The 22558-nt window shown below is 39.6% G+C and overlaps 3 protein-coding genes across 3 annotated transcripts; 1 reads left to right on the forward strand and 2 right to left on the reverse strand.

Annotated features, from left to right (window-relative positions):
• Positions 1-1053: 1053 nt before the first annotated feature.
• Positions 1054-1986, reverse strand: LOC128398684 (olfactory receptor 5V1-like). Its single transcript, XM_053359934.1, has one exon. The coding sequence runs from the start codon at positions 1984-1986 to the stop codon at positions 1054-1056; it is 933 nt and encodes a 310-aa protein (XP_053215909.1).
• A 3683-nt stretch (positions 1987-5669) lies between these two features.
• Positions 5670-6608, reverse strand: LOC128398685 (olfactory receptor 5V1-like). The gene has a single exon (XM_053359935.1). The coding sequence runs from the start codon at positions 6606-6608 to the stop codon at positions 5670-5672; it is 939 nt and encodes a 312-aa protein (XP_053215910.1).
• A 5666-nt stretch (positions 6609-12274) lies between these two features.
• LOC128398686 (olfactory receptor 11L1) lies at positions 12275-13249 on the forward strand. The gene has a single exon (XM_053359937.1). It carries the CDS (start codon positions 12275-12277, stop codon positions 13247-13249), a length of 975 nt encoding a protein of 324 aa, XP_053215912.1.
• Positions 13250-22558: the final 9309 nt, after the last annotated feature.

Here is a 22558-nt window from a genome sequence, read left to right on the forward strand (position 1 = left end):
CAGTGTGGCGGCATGTGTATAAGTGTCTGGTGGTGGAGAACCAAGGGAAGTATAGAAAAAACAAAACAAGAAACTATTCCCACTGGTATAAGTTTAATGATTCACATTATTTGGACATTTTTCACTGAAAAGAAAGTTGATAAAGGTACTGTGAGAACACTTAGAAACTTTGAAGAGTTTGGGGCCATTTTGCCCTGTGAGATTCCCAGGTTAAGATTCTTACAGAGCTACATGGGTCACTGGATGACAGGACCAGTCATCCCTCTGCCCCACTGTTCTCTTGATGAAATAAGGTTAACTTATGTTAAATGTTCTGCACAACCTTATTGAAATCCTGAGTAAAAAGGCACTGGGAATGGTCAGCATAATAAAGAGGGCCTCACCCTCTCACCCATACAATAGGGCTTGTGCAAATGAACAGCTATGACACACCCTAAACATTGTTGGAATCTCTCAACTAGGTCACCCAGTTAGACCCTGCATACTTAGCTTGCACCATGACAGAATTCAATGCTAGGCAACTCCTGGGTGTTTCCAACCTTAACAAAGTGCCATTTCAACTGCCCCACTTCTATGACAACTCCGATTAGCTGCGGTAGTCTCCATCCTTCATCCTTCCTAAGTGCCTGCATTTCCATCCAAGCTCAGGAGTACACATCATGAGGTAAATTCGCAAGAGTCTTTTTCCAATCAGGAATCAAAGGGAGAAAGGGAGACTTAGAAATGCTAAAGGAGCGCTGACTGGAAAGAAAATATTGGGCATCTTAGCAACAATCAAGTAACCCCAGAAACCTGCACCAACTGACATTCTAAACAAATCTTCAAGTGTACCGAATATGAAACAGAAATATGTAACCTTTGATGGTGTCAAGCCAAAAATCTTGATGGCAGGATTTTTATTTATTTTATTATTATTTTTTACAGCACTGTTTGGTATACAACCCTGATACCTTTTTGTACCATCACAATAAAATGAGATTCTGGGCCCTAGTTACACTGCTCCAAACCCCAACTTCTACTCCCTGGCAAAATTAAAAAGTAAAGCTAAGAATTTCATGGTATTTTCTTCATCATTCTCTTTTGCAGTGCCCCTTTCACATCTTTGTTTCTGAGGGTGTAGATCAGTGGGTTCAACAAAGGGGAGAGTATGTTGTTAAAAAGGGCAATCTTGCTATCCTTGCTGAGTGAGTAGCTGGAGAAGGGCCTGATATATTGAAAAATAGAACTGACATAGAAAAGCAGGACAACTGTGAGATGAGAAGCACAAGTTGAAAAGGCTTTCCTCATCCCGGAGGAAGAATGCATTTTCAGAACTCTCAAGATGATGTGAATATAGGAAAGGAGGACACACATGCCTGGTCCAATGCCCATTACAGGGCTAGCAGCCAGCATGGCAATAATATTACCAGAGATATCTCCGCAGGAGATAGCTAGGAGAGGAGAGATATCACAGAAGAAGTAGTTGATCTTATTGATACCACAAAGGGGCAGGCGCAATGTGAGAAGGGTGTGGATGGTGGCATTGAGTGAACTTGTGAGCCAAGAAGCTGACACCAGCTGGGCACAAAATTTGTAATTCATAACCACATTGTAGTGCAGAGGGTTGCAGATGGCAACATAACGATCATAAGCCATGGCAGCCAACAGGAGTGCCTCAGCACCAATGAATAAAACAAGGAAAAATAGTTGCATAATGCATCTTTCATACAATATGGCATTTGTCCCTGAGATCAGATGCACTATTATCTGTGGAATAGTGGTGGTAGTCTGGCAGACATCTAGGAAGGATAGGTTGCTCAGAAAGAAGTACATGGGAGTTTGAAGGCTTGGTTCTATGGAGACAAATGTGATGATGAGAATATTCCCCATGAATGTGAAGAGATAAGTGATGAGCAGAAATCCAGAGAGGAGGAAATTCCATTCATTACTGTTTGAAAATGCAAGAAGGATGAATTCGAAAGGAGTGGTTTCATTACTAACATCCATTTTATTACATTAATCGATTGATTTTTTTTCTGTGGACAGAAGCAAAAATATGTTATTTGGTGTGGTGGTGCAGAAAATTTAATGAACAATGGAAGAAGTGTTAGACTTTTACTCTTTCTATGTAGCTTCAACTTGTTTCATTTTTAGCTATCTATATATTAATGTTGGAACCTGTGAGGAGCTTAGGTTGATTTCCTACAATTTCTTTCCCAACATTTGATCACAAATTCTTAGGATTACTAAGGAGCTTTGACTAACTCTTACTTTTTTCAGAATATACTAATGTAAGCTTTGACAGGGCAGAGGAGTTTTTTACTGGGTAGCCTACAGATTCCTTTCCTTCTTTTGATCCAAGAATTTACTTTATCATCTCTGAACTGGCCCAGGAAGATCTCCTTTTAAGTAAATTAAAACTGTTATGTTGCCATGGGAACTAGATAACTTGTCAATTGCTGCATGGAACAGACTCTTAAGAGATGTATACATATTAAAACCACTGCAGATAAATATTATAGAATCTGGCTAGATCTCTTTGAGAAGAAAAAATATGTGGTCTGAGTCCAACAGAATCTCAATCTCTACATGAGTGGCCTGCGTGTTCACCCAAGGATGGGCAAATCTTTCAATTTCAGTTCAACCTCCCACCATACTTCCCCACACTTCCACATCTAACTGGCATTTTATTAAAAGAAAACCCCTTTTGAAAATTCAGCAGCATTTTACTGCATATTTCTCATAAAATACAGTATATTAACCCATTTCCCCTAATATAATGTATTTGTGAATGTTATTTCCAGGAATACATGCATGTTATGCACATCTTACTCTACTAAATACAATTTTTTATATAATGAGTTGTTTACTTTTGTATAGTATGCACATCTATTTGGAAATAAGTTAAATTATGTCCAATGGTGAAAATTCACAACAAAGTGCATTTACAATGGCAGTATCAATGGAGAAATATGTTAAAGAATGGCTGAGTTCTCTTAGCTGAAGATGACTAAGGCTATTAATGAACTACAATCTAAGTTCCACAGCAGCACAAAAATGCAAATGCCAACATGTCAGTTCAGGTCACTGTGGCACCCAACAGAACAGATATTATCTCCTCACTACACTCTTTTTCATCTGGACACATAGTAAGGAAAGTTGCAACACAACACCTTGAATCTTGCTTCCGGAAGCAAAGCACCAACTACTTTATTTCTTTTTCAGGAAAAGCAGTTTGCAGGGCCCCAATCCAGATCAGGACCATAGGAGTGGTGGGAAGGTTTTACCCTTTTCACAAATGGACTACAGAGAACCCGCTTTTAAATATCAACAACAACAACAACAACAACAATATGCCGCACATCTGACTGGGTTGCCCCAGCCATGCTGAGCAGGTCCCACCAAAATATCAAAAACACAATGAAAGATCAAACATTTAAAATATTCTGCTTGAGGGTTGCCCTTAGGTATCTGGCTTGTCACTGTGATAAATGTATACTGAACTGCAATAATGCTGTAGTCTGATTTGACATGGCTCTTCTTACATTCAAAGTGTCCTTAAAAAAGACAGTTTGAAACACATTCAGTATCAGCTTAGCATTAAATATCAGATTTGCATTGAGTGGAATTTACAGAAGACTGAGATACCTGCAAGTCTTATCAATTAGCATCCTTTAAATGTAATTTAAACCTTGGCCACCCAAATGGGGAGGGGGTATTCTTTCTGAATACCTTCTCTGTGTTGCAGTTCATTGCAAAGTGTGCAAATTATCCTATATTTTTTCAATGTATTAAAGGCTTTGTAGTGCTTTTGTATATATTTGTGAACATGCTAGTTGGGCCTCCCCCGTGTGGTGGCATGTGTGTGGTTGCCTGGAGGTGGAGAACCAAAGGGAGTATGGAAAGTCCCCTGGAAATTAGTCCCACTGGTATAAATTTAATGAGTCACATTATTTGGTCATTTTTCATGGAAAACAAAGTTGTTAAAAAATACTGTGAGGACACTTAGAAACTTTGAAGAGTTTATATGTTATGGGGAAAGTAAGTTTTGTAAGATCTATTGGAGGATTGTGCACAATGGCCAGAGAATGTACAAACTCCAGTCAGTGTATGCCTATTTCTCAAGTTCTGTTGGAGACTGTGTGTACTGACTAGGGAATGTGAAGAATTTCCTCTTCCACGAAGAATTATGTGCATAGTCTCCACAATGACTGTTGGACAGTGGTGGGTGGTTATGCACATTAACTGCTCTACTTACCTTGCTGAGGTTCTGGACTGCAGGTCGGACGTAGAGGAATGGTGGGAGGAACCAGCAGGAGAACCACCAAAGAAAGACGTCTCAGAGCCTAGGGAGTGGCAGTGGGGTAATGATGTGTGTTCAGAGGGGGAAGAGGGAGAAGACTGGGAAGAGGAGGTATCCGAAGATGAAAAGGTAACAAGATTTAGTGAACAGGAAGAGGCTGTAGCAGAGGCAGAAGTGGAGACAAGAGAAGAAGGAGGCCAAGATCGAGTTTCCCCAGGGGAAAGCTCATAGTTTTAAAATCCAAGGCATATGAAAACGTTGAATGAAATAAAATGCAGCACAACACTGAGGCAGGCACTGGGGAACCCCTTTGATTTGTGAGTTTCACGGTGAGAGGCAGTATATATTTTTATTGGTTTCATCAGTTACAATTGTAAAAAGTAATTTAAAAAATGCAATACAGATCTCAACTTAAACAGCTTGTTGAAAGAGAAAGACAACAGAGAGGGCAGTTGTCTAAAGTAGACACTTTTATAAGTACTTTCTTTTAGAAAATAATGTGAAGTCCCTGATAATAAGAGTCCCTAAAGATCGTCCAAATAGACTGCAGTGATAAAGCTTATATTAACAGTATTATAAGCCTGAAAAAACATAAATTTTACATTTGTTACCTTCACAAATTAGTGTGGTGTAAGCAATAAATAAATTTCCCCTTTAAAAAAACCCCCATCAATTATAGAGAAAATTGTGACTGAAAATTATCAAAAAGGAGTGGCTGAACAGTGCTTGTGAATTTCAAGTCACCTTTTATTTTGTTCTACAGATCATCTTACCAGTGGTCTGAACCCTTCATCCAGTGCTATTTTTATAGGGGGGGGGGAGTTGCAGAAGCTCACAATGAACACCTCCCTTGTTCTCTTACAGTGGCAAAGGTGTCCACCTGAGAGCTGCAGGAACTGAGTTCCAGTGAGTTCCACCTGAAAAAAACCTTTCCTTCAACCTTCCTGAGTGCCTGCATTTCCATCCAAGCTCAAGAGTACACATCATGAGGTCTCCCAAGGGTCTTTTTCTGACCAGGAATCATAGGCAGGAAGGGAGGTAGAAAAATGAGGCAGAAGCATTTACAGGAAAGAAGACCTTGGGCATCTTAGCAACAATGAAGTAATCTCAGAACCCTGCTCCTATTGACATTCTAAAAACCTTCTCAAGTGCATTGAACATGAATTAGAAATACGTAACCTTTGGGATTGTGCCCCCCTCAGAAACAATGCCAGATTTTTTTTTTTTACAGCACTTTTTGGAACACATCCCTGAGACCTTTTGATTCCAACAGAACAAAATGACATTCTAGGCCCTAGTTACACTGCTCCAAACCCCAACTTCCACTATCCTGCACAATTCAAAAGTAAAGCTAAGGATTTTATGCTATCTGTGAATTTCACCTCTTTTAGGAAATAATTTTCTTCATCATTCTCCTTTGCAGTGCCCCCTTCACATCATTGTTTCTGAGGGTGTAGATCAGTGGGTTCAACAAAGGGGAGAGTATGTTGTTAAAAAGGGCAATCTTGCTATCTTTGCTAAGTGAGTAGCTGGAGAAGGGCCTGACATATTGAAACATAGAGCTGCCATAGAAGAGCAGGACAACTGTGAGATGAGAAGCACAAGTTGAAAAGGCTTTCCTCATCCCAGAGGAAGAATGCATTTTCAGAACCCTCAAGATGATGTGAATATAGGAAAGGAGGACACACATGCCTGGTCCGATGCCCATTATAGGGCTAGCAGCCAGCATGGCAATAATATTTCCAGAGATATCACCACAGGAAATAGCTAGGAGGGGAGGGATGTCACAGAAGAAGTAGTTGATCTTATTGATACCACAAAGGGGCAGGCGCAATGTGAAAAGGGTGTGGATGGTGGCATTGAGTGAACTTGTGAGCCAAGAAGCTGACACTAGTTGGGCACAGAGTTTGTAATTCATGACCACATTATAGCGGAGAGGATTGCAGATGGCAACGTAACGATCATAAGCCATGGCAGCCAACAGGAGTGGCTCAGTACCAATGAATAAGATGAAGAAAAAGAGTTGCATCTTGCATCTTTCATGTGAGATGGCATTTGTCCCTGAGATCAGATGCACTATTATCTGTGGAATAGTGGTTGTAGTCTGGCAGATGTCCAGGAGGGATAGATTGCTCAGAAAGAAATACATGGGAGTTTGAAGATTTGGTTGTAAGCAGACAAGAATGATGATCAGAACATTCCCCATCAGTGTGAAGGTATAAGTGATTAGAAGAAATCCAGTGAAGAGAAAACGCCATTCATTAAGCTTTGAAAATGCCAGGAAGATGAATTCGGATGGAGCGGATTCATTACAGACATGACCCATTGGATGAGCTTCATAAATAGATTTTTATCTGCTGATACATTATTAGTGGAAAAACCAAAATACATTATTAGTGATAAAACAGGAAATTGAATTAGCAAAGCATTAATACTTTGGCATTGCAAAACAGATTCAACTTTTTGTTTCATTTTTCTCTATCTGCATATATGCTAATGTAAGCTTGTGGGGCAGAATTGGACTAGATGGTCTCCAGGATCCTTTCCATCTCTTGATCCCAATTTTAGACAAGAGGTTGCCTTCCGACTTGGCCTGTGAATAATCTCTTTTATTAATTAGAGATCATATGTTACCATAGGAACTAAATTGCTTGCCAATTGATATAATCAAGCTAGATCTTTGTGTGAAAAAGTGAGGAGATAGCAGTAAGTGTCAGACAGAATCTGGAAGCTGTGGAGTCTAAAAAGCTAACAACATATTAGAGTACTGTCTTTCTTTCTTGAGAGCTTATATGGGAGCAGTGGATTTGGCTGTCTGCTGGGGTGGTCCAGCCTTACATCTACTTATGCTTAACTCAAATATTACAATATTACAATAAATGCCCAATGACCACATTCAAAAGAAATCCAAACTTCCGTAAGAACTCTTCCCTAAAATGTCTCACCATTCATATTTGAGGTGTGTGTAATAAACTGTGTTCTCATTCCTCACACATATCTTTTACAATATTATATGGGCAGGTGGTCTCAGCTGTGTCTGGAAGTGCAAAGGAGTTGATTTATACAATAAACTTATACATGTCTATATGGAGGTTAAGTCCCATTGAGTTGAGCATCTCCCAACTCTAGTTGAGATTGCTACCTTGATTGTGGACAATGCTTTCAGGGACAGCAATGAATGAGTTAGCACTGTTAAATTAAGAGGTATCAGTTTATTAATAAAATACACTCTCAATCCTGCAGCAGAGATAACACTTAAATGAAAACATTTGTCAGTTCTGGTCTTCACATCACCCAGCTGAGTGGAGCACATTTTCCACTGAGTAGCACATTTTCCTTATAGTTTGCTCCCCCCTCAACTCATAGCAAGGTAAATTAGGATTAATTTGGAAGCCCCTTCCTCACTGGTTCAGGCCTGTAAGACATCCCTCCAGGAAATGAAAACAGGCCAGGGAAGAAAAGCCAAGAAGGGATTAATCACAAGAAGACCCACAGTCTTAGTAATGGCAGCCTGTGTTGGATATAGAGAAAGAGTTCTTACCAAATACTTTTTCTGTGTGCAGTTCATTGCAGGAATCCCAAGAGTGAGAAGCGTTTTATTTAATTTCAGTCAAATAAATGCTGCATGGTGCTTTTATATATTTGTAGGCAAGTCAGCTGCCCCCTCCCACTGCAGAGGCGTTTATGTGTGTTGGAGGGGAAATCATAGGAGAGTATGAAAGAGAGAAAGCTAGGAAACTAACCCCACCAGACCAAATATAATGAGTCACATGAAACAACTTATTTATTGTTTGCTGCCCTCTTCTGTCTATTCAGGTTATGCTATTTCACATGTCTCTTTATAACTTGATAATGCTTTGTGTTTGTGTGTTGAATGATTTCATGACATATCTCTTATATGCTCCAGGAATAAAGAAATCACTCTACATCTAACATGCTTCTGAACAGCTACCACAGATTATTTATTTGCATGTTCAGACCCAGAAACCTCCCCCCTAAATAAATTCACACTTGACTCAAATTTTGGTTTTGGTTTTTGGCAGAATTTTGGCCACAACTTTATTGATTACAGAAAGTGACTGGTTGCATAGGCTCTGGTTCGACTAGCTCCCTGCCATGCAGGTAGGGCTGACCCAGGGTTCCAGCATAGGTCAGCCAAGGGTGAACACCTGGATACGCAGAAAGCCAGGAATGGGCTAACTCCGCCACCCAAATGTCCCCCTGGACTCAGGCACGGGCACAACCCCCTCTCAGGGGTTGACCAAACTATTGAGTCCCTGGATTCCTTTAACAGAATACCCTTCACATAGGGATGGCGAGAGCGTTCTCCCATCCCTATCACCTGAACCAGAGCCTATCCGCAACCTTACAAGTTGTAACGATTTGCTATGCGGCAGGCGAAACCCAAATGGCAACAGCCAATCAGCCAAGTGGGGAAAATTCCTGCTGTGCCCCTGTCCCAACGACAGACAACACACGAGGGCATAGCAAGGTCAAGCATGCAAGCCCAAAATATAGGGACAGGTGGGCAGGTGTTCCGAATGTACATGCCGAAAGAGGAAACTCTGGGTCACGTGCATGGGAGAAGAAGAAGAAGAGTTTGGATTTGATATCCCACTTTATCACTACCCAAAGGAGTCTCAAAGCAGCTAACATTCTCCTTTCCCTTCCTCCCCCACAACAAACACTCTGTGAGGTCAGTGGGGCTGAGAGACTTCAAAGAAGTGTGACTAGCCCAAGGTCACCCAGCAGCTGCATGAGGAGGAGCAGAGACGCAAACCCGGTTCCCCAGATTACGAGACTACCGCTGTTAACCACAACACCACACCGGCTCCCATGGGCATAAATAGGTCCCTTTGTGTCCCATTGGCCAGATTGCACCTAGCTTCGAGAGACCTTCCAATCGGGTGTTGTGGCTGACCAATCGTACCCACCCACAACACAGGGTATCGGTTCTCCAGGTCTCACCGCAATACATGCCCTCTTTAAGGGAGGACCCGATTTCTCTTATACTCCAGGAATAAAGAAATCACTCTACATCTAACATGCTTCTGAACAGCTACCATAGATTATTTATTTATTAAAAATATTTATCTGAAGTAAAACAAAAACAAACCGACTGTTCATAATTTTAAGGACACATTCAAGGACACATCCCAGCAGGATACAAATGCTAAAAAGGATTAAAATTAAGGTTGGTGAGAGGTGTGGCTTGGTAGAGGGTTTAGCCTGGACAGAATACTGAGAACCTGGCAGGCCTAGACAAGTGATCCTTGGGCCTGAAATTCCCATCTCTGTTCTTGGCTAATCTCTGTTCATAATATACAAATAGCAATTGGGTTGATATTTTGCTTTGTGGTTTTCCCTTGTTAGATGCTTTGGGCAGGACTTCTTCATTAATGCACAACAGATGGGGTCTTATTTTCACTGTGGGCACCTGGAGAATTCTTCTGATGCTGTGTAGAAAAGATCCCCAAGGTGTTCTCCAGAGCTTTAAAGTCACTGTGTCACTGTTTCCAGAAACACATGATGCTGGAGAGCAGTAAGGCCAAACAACTCCACCATTTTTCTCTGTAGCTTTGGTGACTTAACTAAGAGCTGCAATTCCAAATGAGGTGCAAATTCTGCTCACTCTTTGAAATGAGATGAAACCATTTTGATCATCAGCCTGTTTCCCCTGCTTATTTAGCAAGACAACTGAGGTAGTTAAATTGGTGAGTTATCTGAACTTGACAATGAATATTTGGACCTATGCTTCTACTTCAGATAGGTATACTTTTAGTATAATAGTGGTTATGAAGGCAACTTGGCAACTATATGGCATTACACAAGGTCCCTCTAAGAACTCCAACCACAAATTGAAGCCTCTAGTTAAATTAAAATTAATTTTATGCTTCATTAGATGTGCATCAGCCTTCAGAAGACCCATTTTTGTTTTTAATAATGGATGTTTTCGTCATTAGGGACCTGATTTTGTTAGTAGTTTTGGATTGAAATATTCATATAGTTATTTGGTTACTTATGTAATTTCTTGACTGTATTGGATATTTGTATTGTATATGCTTGCCTATAAACAATGGATAAAGCAGTACATAAACAACTTTTCCCTTCTCCCCTTTCTTCTGTACAACCAAGCCTGAAAAGATGCCGTGTTCTACCCTACTGAGTTGACATATGAGACATATGTCATTCTGATCATTTCAGTAAGGATCCTATAATATTCATAGATTCATATAATGGATTCATAGCATCATAGTCCAACCTCCTGCAATGCAGGAATGGGCTTGAACCCACAACCTTGAGTCGAAGAGTCTCAAAGTCTACTGACAAACTTTAGACATGCCTGAGCTGAATTCTTGAACTCTTCACACACCTTTTCATACAGGTGACCTTATTTTGCATTGGGGAGGGAGGAGAGAGGTAGGCTTCTACCGTTTTTCTCCAGTAATGTAATGTAATGTAATGTGGCTTATTTGGGTCACAGGAAATTATCTGAGGGCACTCAAAGCAGTAATCTTGCTCAAGCTCAATAACTCTTTGTCTTGTGATTGCCTGAATTACACAATAGTTCCGTTCAGACTTAAAGCTAAGTCAAACCATGGCTTAACACAAGGATAGTCAATATAGTGCACTCCAGATATTGCTTGACTACAATTCCCATCATCCTTGAACATTGGCCATGTTGGGTGGGACTGATTAAATGTACTGCATTGCCTTTTAGAACAAATGGACAAATATATGGGCTACTGGGGGGTGGATCTCAATTTCAATGCTTCTCTAAGATTCCTGCTGCTGCCATGCTGCTGTGAGTTAATGCATGCTTTGGCTTAGTGTGCAATGCATAAAAAGTATACCATTAGGTACACTGCCTTGGGAAAACCCATGATTAAATATTTTCATTATCATTATCATTGTTCAGACATTATGGTAGGAAGACATTATATCTGTGAAAACAGCAAATATATAGGGGGAAATGTAATTTTACAAATTCATGCAAAATATGGGTTTTGATTGTACCTGTTGCTCATGTCACATAGTTGTCACAGATTTTATACAGATGACTTCCCATAAGAAGGTGATATCACACCTGTTGACACATTACGCTGAACAAAGGTGCAAACTGTCTCTACACATGCACATCTCTTGGTGTAAAATGAATGGACATTTGTTGATTTGAACAGCTGAACTATTGTGTACATGTAGATTGATTATGCACTCCTTGAATGTTAACATTACTATGGTCAGTCACTGTTTGCTAGCTTCATAACCATAACCTTGGAGAACCATAATAGTTGTTTTTGTATGGGATAACTCTCCCCTTCCCGAGTCTTTCTTAAATAGCATTAAACAATGTTATGTTCCTTTTTTCATATTAAGTGGAGACAAAAGAAAGGACTATTTCACCTGAAGCAAATAACATGATATTAACTACTACAAGCTGTGTTAATGGTCATTACCTTAGGTAGCTTCAGAAAAGAATTAGTTGAATTCATGGAAAATAAGTTTTTTAGATTGATATTATCCATGGTAACTAAATGAGGAGGTGAGGAGGCTGTCCACCTGGATTGAACTCCAACTCTCAACAGTCATGAATAGTATGGCCAATGGACAGGGGTCATGAGAGCAGTATTCCAATGATATATGGAGGGTCACAAGTCCCCCACCCCTGGCTGAATGGAACATCCTGAGCAGCAGGTGTTGGGGACATGCCATGTCTCCAAACATTTTAGAGGAATCTGATTGACTACTGTTGGAAACAGAATCATTGATGAGAGATCTGGTCTACTTGTTTAAATCTGTGTTCTTAGAGTACTTGTACTGACCTAGGGTGCAACATAATATCTTTATTTACCACTGCTGCTGCTATTACTGCTATCACTCATGTTATTCTGTGGTCTTTCTAGGAAGGTGATTGAATAACCTAAATTCTTATTCATGGTGCATTTTGTGACTGAGGCATACCTGCAGGGGAGCTCAAGATCAGCAAAGCAAATGAAGAATGGCAGCTCTGTGTCTGAATTTCGGCTTCTGGGGTTCCAGAGTCTTCCAGGGTGGCAGACCCTACTCTTCACCATGTTCTTACTTATCTACCTCCTAACCATCACAGGCAATGTGGTTATTATTTCAGTCGTCAAGCTGGAGTCATATCTTCATTCCCCAATGTACTCTTTCCTCCAAAACCTCTCCTTCCTAGAGATCTGGTACACCACCACCATTGTGCCCAAGATGCTCAGTAGCCTCCTCATGGAGAACAGGAGCATATCCTTCATTGGATGCATGGCACAGCTCTACTTTTTTGTCTTCTTTGGTGCAACGGAGTGCTTCCTATTATCTGTAATGGCGTATGATAGGTACCTTGCAATCTGTGACCCATTGCATTATGCAGAAGCCATGAACACACAGTTCTGCACCCGCTTGGCAATAGGGTCTTGGGTGATTGGTCTCTTCACAGGGTTGCTACCTTCATTGCTGATCTCTAGGCTGCATTTCTGCAGATCTAACCAAATCAATCATTTCTTCTGTGACATCCCACCTCTGCTGAAGCTCTCCTGTTCTGACACTTCCACCACCGAAATGAGCATTTTTGTGCTGTCTATATTGGTACTTTTCACATGTTTCTTGCTTACCTTGGTGTCCTATGCATTTATCATCAAGACTATCCTGAAAATCCCCTCTGTTTCTGGAAGAAAAAAGACTTTCTCCACCTGTGGCTCACACTTGGCTGTGGTGGTGATATATTATGGCACCATGATCTCCATGTATGTTCGACCCAGTGCTAGTCTTTCATCAGAGCTGAATAAGGTGGTCTCCATCTTCTACACTGTGCTAACACCACTTCTCAACCCTGTCATCTACAGTCTGAGGAACAAAGATTTCAAGGATGCCTTGCAGAAACTAGTCAATAGGAAATGTTTACATAGCTTGCCAAGTAGAGAAAGGAAGTCCATTGGCTTTAGTTGTTGTTAAGGATGATCTCATGTACTTGTTTTGTTGTTATATTTTACCTTGCATTTACATTTAGAATTTCTGCAAATTATCTGTGAGAAAAGCCAGGAATTGCATAGCCTTATAGAGTAAATTTCTAACACCATGTTCATGTGTTTATGGGTATTTACAAATGCATACTGGTGCTGATTTTATTATTGATTTATTAACAGCAGTTGAAGTTGTCCCTACACAAATCCAGAAAGGAGTCCCTAAGATGGTTGGATGGTGCCTTGTACAGCTCTTTCTGGCAACTACTGGTGCCAAAAATATTGCTCTACTTTCCTTTAACCATATCAGTGAGATGTGGAGGGGGGGCTGTCTTGTCATCTGGGCAGCCCTCCATACACACTATCCAGGCTTGTGCCCCAGAAAGGTCACTTTGCTGCTGCTAACACAACAGTTTGACTTCAACCTGGGAGGTGCACTCCATTGCCTCTCAGGACAGACCCATGCTTGCAATAAAAATGTTACACTACAATCTAAAACTGTATGGAATACAAATACAGCACCAGATAATAAAATCAATTAGTACAGCAAGACTCTCAAGCAGCAAAACCACATGTTACACCTTAAGAGAGGTACCTCTAAAAATACTTTAAAGCTTAAGGATTTAGAGTAGGCCCACTGAAATGAATGAACATGACAATGTTAGGTCATTTCAATATGTCAACTCTGATTAGAATTTAATTGGGTGCAACCCCATTATGAAGGCAGAGGAACTCATCACCTTGTTCAATAAAAAATGCATTATGGGCACTGGGTGAAGCTTTCTAAGAAGATCCTTATTTTTTCTTAGGTATTTTGCAATGTGAGTCACATAGAGAACATGTTGTTTTCTGCTATAGTGTCGTATAAAGGAAGAGCGTACTAAACACCCTTGAGAAATAGCTCTGGCTGTTATACCTTCTTGTGAAATATGTTTGATGTTTCACTGGGAAAGGTACCACCATCTTTGCTCTGAATTGTATCTCTCTGTGTGTGTTTTTATGAATTCTTGCCACAATGTATAGGTTTGTAGAATGGCACACAATTTATAAGTAATTTTAACAAATTGGGGTTACCTTGAAATCTTTTGAAAGTTTTGCTTTGAAGACAAAACCTCAATTTTGCTTTGAAATTTTTTTGAGGGGTGGGGTGGGTTGAGTTTCCAGAACTTGAAATTTAGCAGTAACTATTAACATTAAGCGCATGTGCCTATATATGAAGAGAAAATTTCTAATAATGTGTAAGATAACCAAAGTTAATTACTGTAATTTAATAATCAAAGGGAAATCTACTGCTTCATGAAGGTGTGGGTGACAGAATATTTATTCAGTCTTCAACTCATATACAGATGCAACACTCAAACATTTACAGGTCTTCTTAGAAAACTTATATATAAATAAGGTGTTTTTTTTAAAAAAAAACAGTCTACAAATATATTTAATGCTGTTCTGTGGGGCTTACTCCCTAGTAAATGTGTAGAGAATTGCAGTCTATTTTAAGGTCTATTTAAAAACAACAGCAGCAGCAGCAAAAGCAGCAGCAGCAGCAACAACAACAACATTTAGTTGTGACTTGGTTCAGAGACAGGGAACCTGTGGTTGTCCAAATATTGTTGAACACTAGCCTCCATTAGCCCCAACCAGCATAACTAATGGTCAAAGATGACAGATGTGCTAGTCCTGCAGCATCTGGAAGGCAACATGTTTTTCAACATTCCACAAGTTACTTTCTTTTCTGCAGTTAGGAACATTGGTAAGCAACATGTAGGGTAACACTATTTGGTAGAGGATATGTAGAAAGTGAATGGATGGCAAGCTTCGGGTTTGGGCCCAAAATAAAACTGAATTCTTGGGTTTATGGCTGAACAAAGGATACCATTTAGGGAGGTAGGCATAGAAAGAGTAAGCTCTGTATTTTATTCCATTGTACCTTGAGTTTGGAGTCTAATATCAAATTCTCCTCCTCGCTATTAAGCTTTTGAATGCTTCATGGACCTTGGTGTTCCTCAGGCTGTAGATGAAAGGGTTCAGAAATGGTGTCACCACACAATAGAAGACAGACACTACTTTGTCCGAATCACGAATGTCCTTCACTGAAGGCCTCACATACATATAGATGACTGAGCCATAATATATTAATACTACACTAAGATGGGCAGTGCAAGTGGAGAAGGCTTTGTGCCTTCCAACACTGGATGGCATCTTCAATATAGCCACAATGATGTTGACATAAGATACTATTATTAAGAAAAAGCAACCCAAAACCATTGAAGAAGTGAACACAAAGAAGAAAAATTCAATGAATGACTTTTTCCCACAAGGAAGAGTCAGCACTGGGGCAAGATCACAGAAGAAATGGTTAATTATATTGGGCCCACAGAAATTCAGCCTGGCAAGAACAATGGTTGGGGGCAAGGGAGCAAGTAAAGCTCCCACCCAACACCCAAGAATCAGCGATTTACAGACTCTATTGTTCATCACTGTGGTATAGTTCATAGGGTTACAGATAGCTAAGAAGCGGTCATAAGCCATAAGCACCAGCAGGAAGTTCTCTGTCAGGCCCAGGAAGAGGTTGAAGTAAAGCTGTGTGAAGCAACCAACCATGCTGATCACTTTCCTGTCTTTTAAGAAGTCGAACAACATTTTGGGGATAGTGTTTGTCATGTGTCCAATTTCTATCAGAGACAAATGGCTTAGGAATAAATACATGGGAGTTTGGAGTTGCTGATGAAGCTGGACTATGGTCATAATTGTGATATTCCCACTTATGGTTAAGACATATGCCGAAAGGAAGAGTGACAGGAGAAATTTCTGGAGCATTTGAGGATTAGAGAAACCAAGCAGGATGAATTCATTGACAGAAGTTTGGTTTTCTAAAATCATACCTCTATCTGTTAAGACATTAAAAAGAAAAAAGAAAGAAAAAATTAGGTATGTATAAGATATAAGTTTGATCACTTAAGCATTTACAGTTATTCCTCTTGGCAGTGTTAACACTTCCAAGAGTGTTCACCCAGGGTTTCTACCCTTTTTTGGAAGGTCTGTCTCACTCTGTGATGGAAGAAAAGCACTCACTTAAAATTGATACCCTCCTGATAACCGCCCCCCCCCCAAAAAAAATCCAGCACCCAAACTTTTAACAGCAGTTTGATTCAGCAGTTTGATTGTTATTGGATGCTAAAGGGTATTGTATCCAAGCTGTGAAGAGTTTGATCTGCTAATTGCTGCACATCAACCTGCAAAAACAAGTAAGTGAGATATTCTAAAATAATATGGTTCATATCCCACAATCACACTTTATAAACTTGCATTTCAACATAGGGTTCCCCCATAGCTGGATGGTACAATTACAAATGGTTCAAAGCTACTTGAGGAATATGCAGCTACATATATGGAGCAGGGCAGGTTATGTGGGGTTAAATTGCTGAATCAGTGACCTCACAGCATGATGGTGACTATAAGAGCTTATAGGCTTGTGGAATCATATAAACAAAAAGCAGCTCCTTGGCAGGTGCAAGTATGGGTGACCCAAGTTTTACGTTACAACACTAGGTAGTATAATTGTTTTGTTCCAGTTAGCTCTCTATGAAGTAATCGACCCCACAAGCAGTAGGGTGGATTACTTCATCTACATATCTACAAGCAGAACCCTTGAAATCACCACTATCCAGACTAACACATTTTGGTGCCTGAGCCTGAAATCTGAAATAGTGAAAATAATATAATAATATAATATAAGCTATCACCTAAGCCAGAAGCCACACTCTGCTGAGTCATAGAAAAACTAATGGTGCATTATTCCATGCCTTTTGATTATGGCCATAACCTTGGAGATTCTTTGAGTAATGACGAACATTCAACTCTGGAACCTATATTCAACATAAAGGGTTTGGGAACATGAAGCTTTTATGTCAGAGGCAGTACGCTTCTCAATAGCAGTTGCTGGAAACCATAGGAGGAGAGAGTGTTGTTGTGCTCAGGTCTTCTTCCACTGTGAGAACAGGATGCTGGACTAGATGAGCCACATTGAACCCAAAGATCTTTGCATCCAAAGCATATACTCTACCTCTCTAGAATGGTCCTTGCCTATCTTTGCCTTTGCCTATTTGAGCAGAACATCAAAAGACTTTCATGTAGGCTTGCCATACATCAGGAAAATTCCCAACAAGTCCTGGTTTTCAGGTGTAAAAATAGCATCGGAGGTAATGTATGGCAACACAATGGAAAAAGCAGCAGAAACAGCTCAAAAAGCTTAAAATCAATTTTGGAGCAATCAACTGGAGACATCAAGCATTTCTTAATCATGGTGCTGATGACCCCAAGAGTGTAACTTTCCTATAGTTGTCCACTCAAACAGAAAGATCTGCAAGTACCCTCTACTGGTCCGGACCATTCACAGACCATACATATCATTGCACATATCCTTTTAAGGTCCTTGATATTATGAGAAATTATAGAAAGTGGCCTCTTGCTACATATTTTCAACTCTTACCTGATTTTCTTGCCCAATCTGACCCTTATTTTCTTCTCACTTTGAACTTAAATAATACTTAAAAGATGTTGAAACCAATCCTATCTACTGGATCCCCCCTAAAACTAAAACTACAGGAGGATCATCTTTACATGTTTCTCAGATACCAGATGAATGATCTGAGCACACACAAACCTTGTAACTATGGCAGATATCTGACGGTGCATTTAATTCCTTTCAAGGCCAGAAAATACTGCATACAAAGAAAAATAGAAGCTGAACTCAATAAATTGCTAAATATTGTTAAGTATAAAATGAAAACAACTATTTCCCATTTGAAGAAAGGCGGAAGGAGTATAGTCTAAAGTCCATCAGCATTCTTTGGCAATCTACTTAAAGCAGTCTTAAAAAACGAATAAGGTGATTGTTTTATGATGTCCTTACTATGTAGATGGTGTTTTCCTACTGGAATGTATGTTGTGCTTTCTCCCAGTAGTATTTTTTTTTTAAAAAAAGCTTTATATTTCCATGCAGAGCCACAATTGGCTCATGGGAGCCAATTTATGAAACATCCACCCATTGTGATTCACATAATGGATTTTTCTTTGTCTCTCTTGGCTTGTTATTCTTGTTATTAAGGAAATACTGAGAACCCTAATTCTGTCCAATTTCAGTGCCCAATCATAGTTCTATCCCAACCCATTTTGCTTGGGTATTTTTGAAAGAATATACAAAAAGTATGTATTTAAATTGTACTCATTTTTCTGAACCTTGTACACTCTTTCTGAAGGAAATCAGCCCTGAGTGCTCACTGGAAGGACAGATCCTGAAGCTGAGGCTCCAATACTTTGGCCACCTCATGAGAAGAGAAGACTCCCTTGAAAAGACCCTGTAGTTGGGAAAGATTGAGGGCACAAGGAGAAGGGGACGACAGAGGATGAGATGGTTGGACAGTGTTCTCAAAGCTATGAACATGAGTTTGAACAAACTGCAGGAGGCAGTGGAAGACAGGAATGCCTGACATGCTCTGGTCCATGGGGTCACAAAGAGTCAGACACGACTATACGACTAAACAACAACTACAACACTCTTTTTACATAGAATGCAAGTTTCCCCATTGCATTTTGGATTTCACTAAGTTGTGTACTTTGCCTGGTTGATGTAGCTATAATATCAATATAATGTTGATTTATTTTAGCTTACATAAATGAAGTATTCTTTTATTGTGATTCATTATTTCTGGAATTTAGAAATGTCTCATGTTCTTTTGGTGGAATTAGCACTTTGTTAAAAAAAACGAAGGATTCCCGAGATGGAATAAAATGGTTATGTTTTATTCATTCTTGTAAAATAATAAAATATATTCAAACAAACAACATAGTTTTTCAACAATCTATATCATATATATCTATATGATATTCAAGTATTTAGTTTGTTGCAATAAGAAATGATGGCATTTCAGTCACACATAATATCTGTATTAGAATTTGTATTTCTGGCATTAAATAAAGAAGTTTTAAAAAATTGAGCATACCTTAATAGAATACTCTCTTCTTTACTATTATGCTTTTAAATGCTTCATGGACCTGAGTATTCCTCAAGGTGTAGATGAAAGGGTTCAGAAATGGTGTCACCACACAATAGAAGACAGACACTACTTTGTCTGTATTATGGATATCCCTTGCTGAAGGCCTCACATACATATAGATGACTGAGCCATAATATATTAATACTACACTAAGATGGGCAGTACAAGTGGAGAAGGCTTTACGCCTTCCCCCACTGGATGGCATCCTCAGTATAGTTACAATGATGTTGATATAAGACACCGTAATCAAGCAAAAGCAACCCAAAACCATTGAAGAAATGGACATGAAAAAGAAAAATTCAATGAATGATTTCCCCCTACACGGAAGAGTCAGCACTGGGGCAAGATCACAGAAGAAATGGTTGATTATATTGGGCCCACAGAAATCCAGCGTAGCGAGAAAAATGGTTGGGGGCAAGGGAGCAAGGAAAGCTCCCACCCAACACCCAAGAATCAACGATTTACAGACTCTATTGTTCATCATTGTGGTATAGTTCATAGGGTTACAGATGGCTAAGAAGCGGTCATAAGCCATAAGCACCAGCAGGAAGTTCTCTGTCAGGCCCAGGAAGAGGTTGAAGTAAAGCTGTGTGAAGCAACCAACCATGCTGATCACTTTCCTGTCTTTTAAGAAGTCGAACAACATTTTGGGGATAGTGTTTGTCATGTGTCCAATTTCTATCAGAGACAAATGGCTTAGGAATAAATACATGGGAGTTTGGAGCTTCCGATGTAACTGAACAATGGTGATAATTGTGATGTTCCCACATATGGCCAAGATGTAAGCCAATAGAAAGAGTGCCAGGAGAAAAGTCTGAAGCCTTTGTGGATTAGAGAAACCAAGGAGGATGAATTCATTCACAGAAGTTTGGTTTTCTGAGATCATATTGTATCTGTTAATGACCTTCAAAATAAAATTAATATAATATATTCTTAATAACAAGTAGCAAAAACCTAGCTTCAGACAGATGTTAATAATACATGTTATGGTGTTTACACTCACAGGGCAGCTGTGGATTACATTTGTAATGTAACAGTAAGTTCTTTTTCATCTATGCAGGTTATCATTCTTGTGTCACACCCTAGAGCAGGGCTAGCAAATATATTTCAGGCCAAGGGCTGCACTACCACTTGGGCAACAACATAGCATGAAAACATAAGAAGAACCTGCTGGATCAAGCCAGTCATCCAACCAGTTCAGCTTCCTATTCTCACAGTGGCCACACAGATACCTGTGGGAAACCTGCAAGCAGGGTTCAAGCACAAATGCACTCTACCTTTCTGAGCTTGCCAGGAACTGGTATCCAGGAGCATACTGCCTCCTACTTGTAGAGGCGGAGCATAGCCATCATGGTTAGCAGCTATTGATAGCCTTATCCTCATTGAAGTTGTCCAATCCTCTTTTAAATCTGTCCAAGTTGGTAGACATCACTGCCTCCCATGGGAATGAGTTCCATAGTTTGAATATGTGTTGCATGAAGAAGTGCTTCCTTTTATCTGTCATGAATCTTCCAACATTCATCTTCACTGGATGTCCATAAATTACAGCCTTATGATAGAGGGAGAAAAATGTTTCTACCCACTTTCTCCATGCCATCCATAATTTTATAAACTTTTATGTTGTTGGGTCTTATTTACCTTTTCTCTAAATTAAAAACTCCCAAATACTGTAACCTTTTCTCATGGTTTAGTCCTTCATCACCTTATTTTATTTGGTTTCCATTTCCAGAACCTATCCCAACTATACTGTCTCATTTAGAGGTGATGACGAGAACCTTACACATTGTTCCAATGCAATCAGACTATTTATTTGTAGAACAGCAATTTTATTTTCATTTTTTTAAAAAATAATGATCCCTAGCATGGAATTTGACTTTTTTATATCTTTCACACACTGGGTTGTCAACTTCATTAAGCTATTCAGTTTCACTACAAGGTCTCATTCCTGGTGAGTCACTGCCATTTCAGGCCCCATGGAAGCATAAGTGAAATTAAAATTCCTCCCTTCCCTGACATATATCACTTTACTCTTGCTTATGGTGAATTGCATTTGCCATCTTACTGCGTATTTACTCAGTTTGGATAAGTTAGAGCTCTTTGCAGTCTCTTTTTGTTTTAACCATCCTGAAAAATAAATTCTTCATACCCCAGACATAAAGATCCCAGACAAGTCTCCCCTCTGATTTAATTCTAATTAGGTTTGATGTGAATGTCAGTACTTCTTGATATGTAATTGGATTGTAGGTCCATTAGTACTGATTTTAATTGATATGGTCTGCACTCCTGCTCCTTTCATGCATAGTAAGAAAAATGCAGAAGGACCGCAGCTCACCATAGAATACAGAAAAAGCTGCTGATTTACAGCACAATACTATGCACATCTTTGCAGAAATAAGTCCCATTGAGTTCACTGGGGCCTACTCCCAATTAAATTTGTATAGGATTGCAGTTTCAGTGGGGAAACCTGTTTTTAGGAAAACAAATGAATGACTGAGAGCTGTTTTCTGATGATGCTCAAAGTTATTAACACTCTACCAAATTTATTCCCCATTCCAACTCTTGCTACATCATACTTTTTACCTGGGGTCTTCTGCATGCAAGACATGTGCTCTGGGACTGTGCTATGATTCAGACCTCTCCTTATCAGTTTTTTACTTGAGCAAAACACCAAGATGCTTTCAAAAAGACATTTCAAGTGACCATTTCAAAACAGAATTCAACTGGAAACAACAAGCAGTGTTTAAATGCCCATGTGCTGAAGACCCTGAGAATGTGACCTTTTTATATTCTTCTATTGAAGCAGAAAGATTTACAAGTACTCTATTCTAGGGTGGGCCATTTACACTCCATAGCTTTTGCACACATCTGTTTTGAGATAATCTATTAAGGGTCCTTAGGGCGATGGGCAAGATGGCCCATCACTATACGCTCTCCCCCCAAAAAAATCTTACCTTTTTTTGTCAGTGTGCCAAAGGGATTTTCTTGCCCAAGTTAGTCATTGTCTCCCTCTCAATATGATTTTTTTAAAAACAAATACCTAGAACAATTCTTCCTGCCTTAATTTCTAAAAGAACCATGGGAGGTTCACCTATACACCTTCCTCAGCTGCCTCCTAGATAATCTGAATGCACACACACCTCATAAGCACTGCAGATATCTGAAGGTGCATTTAATTTCTCTCAAGAATAGAAAACTTAGCATGGAAGACAAGTAAGAAGTTTTATTCCAAAAATGATTACACCATG

Source organism: Podarcis raffonei, chromosome 13 (genome assembly GCF_027172205.1).
Source record: "Podarcis raffonei isolate rPodRaf1 chromosome 13, rPodRaf1.pri, whole genome shotgun sequence".
Classification (NCBI taxonomy): domain Eukaryota; kingdom Metazoa; phylum Chordata; class Lepidosauria; order Squamata; family Lacertidae; genus Podarcis; species Podarcis raffonei.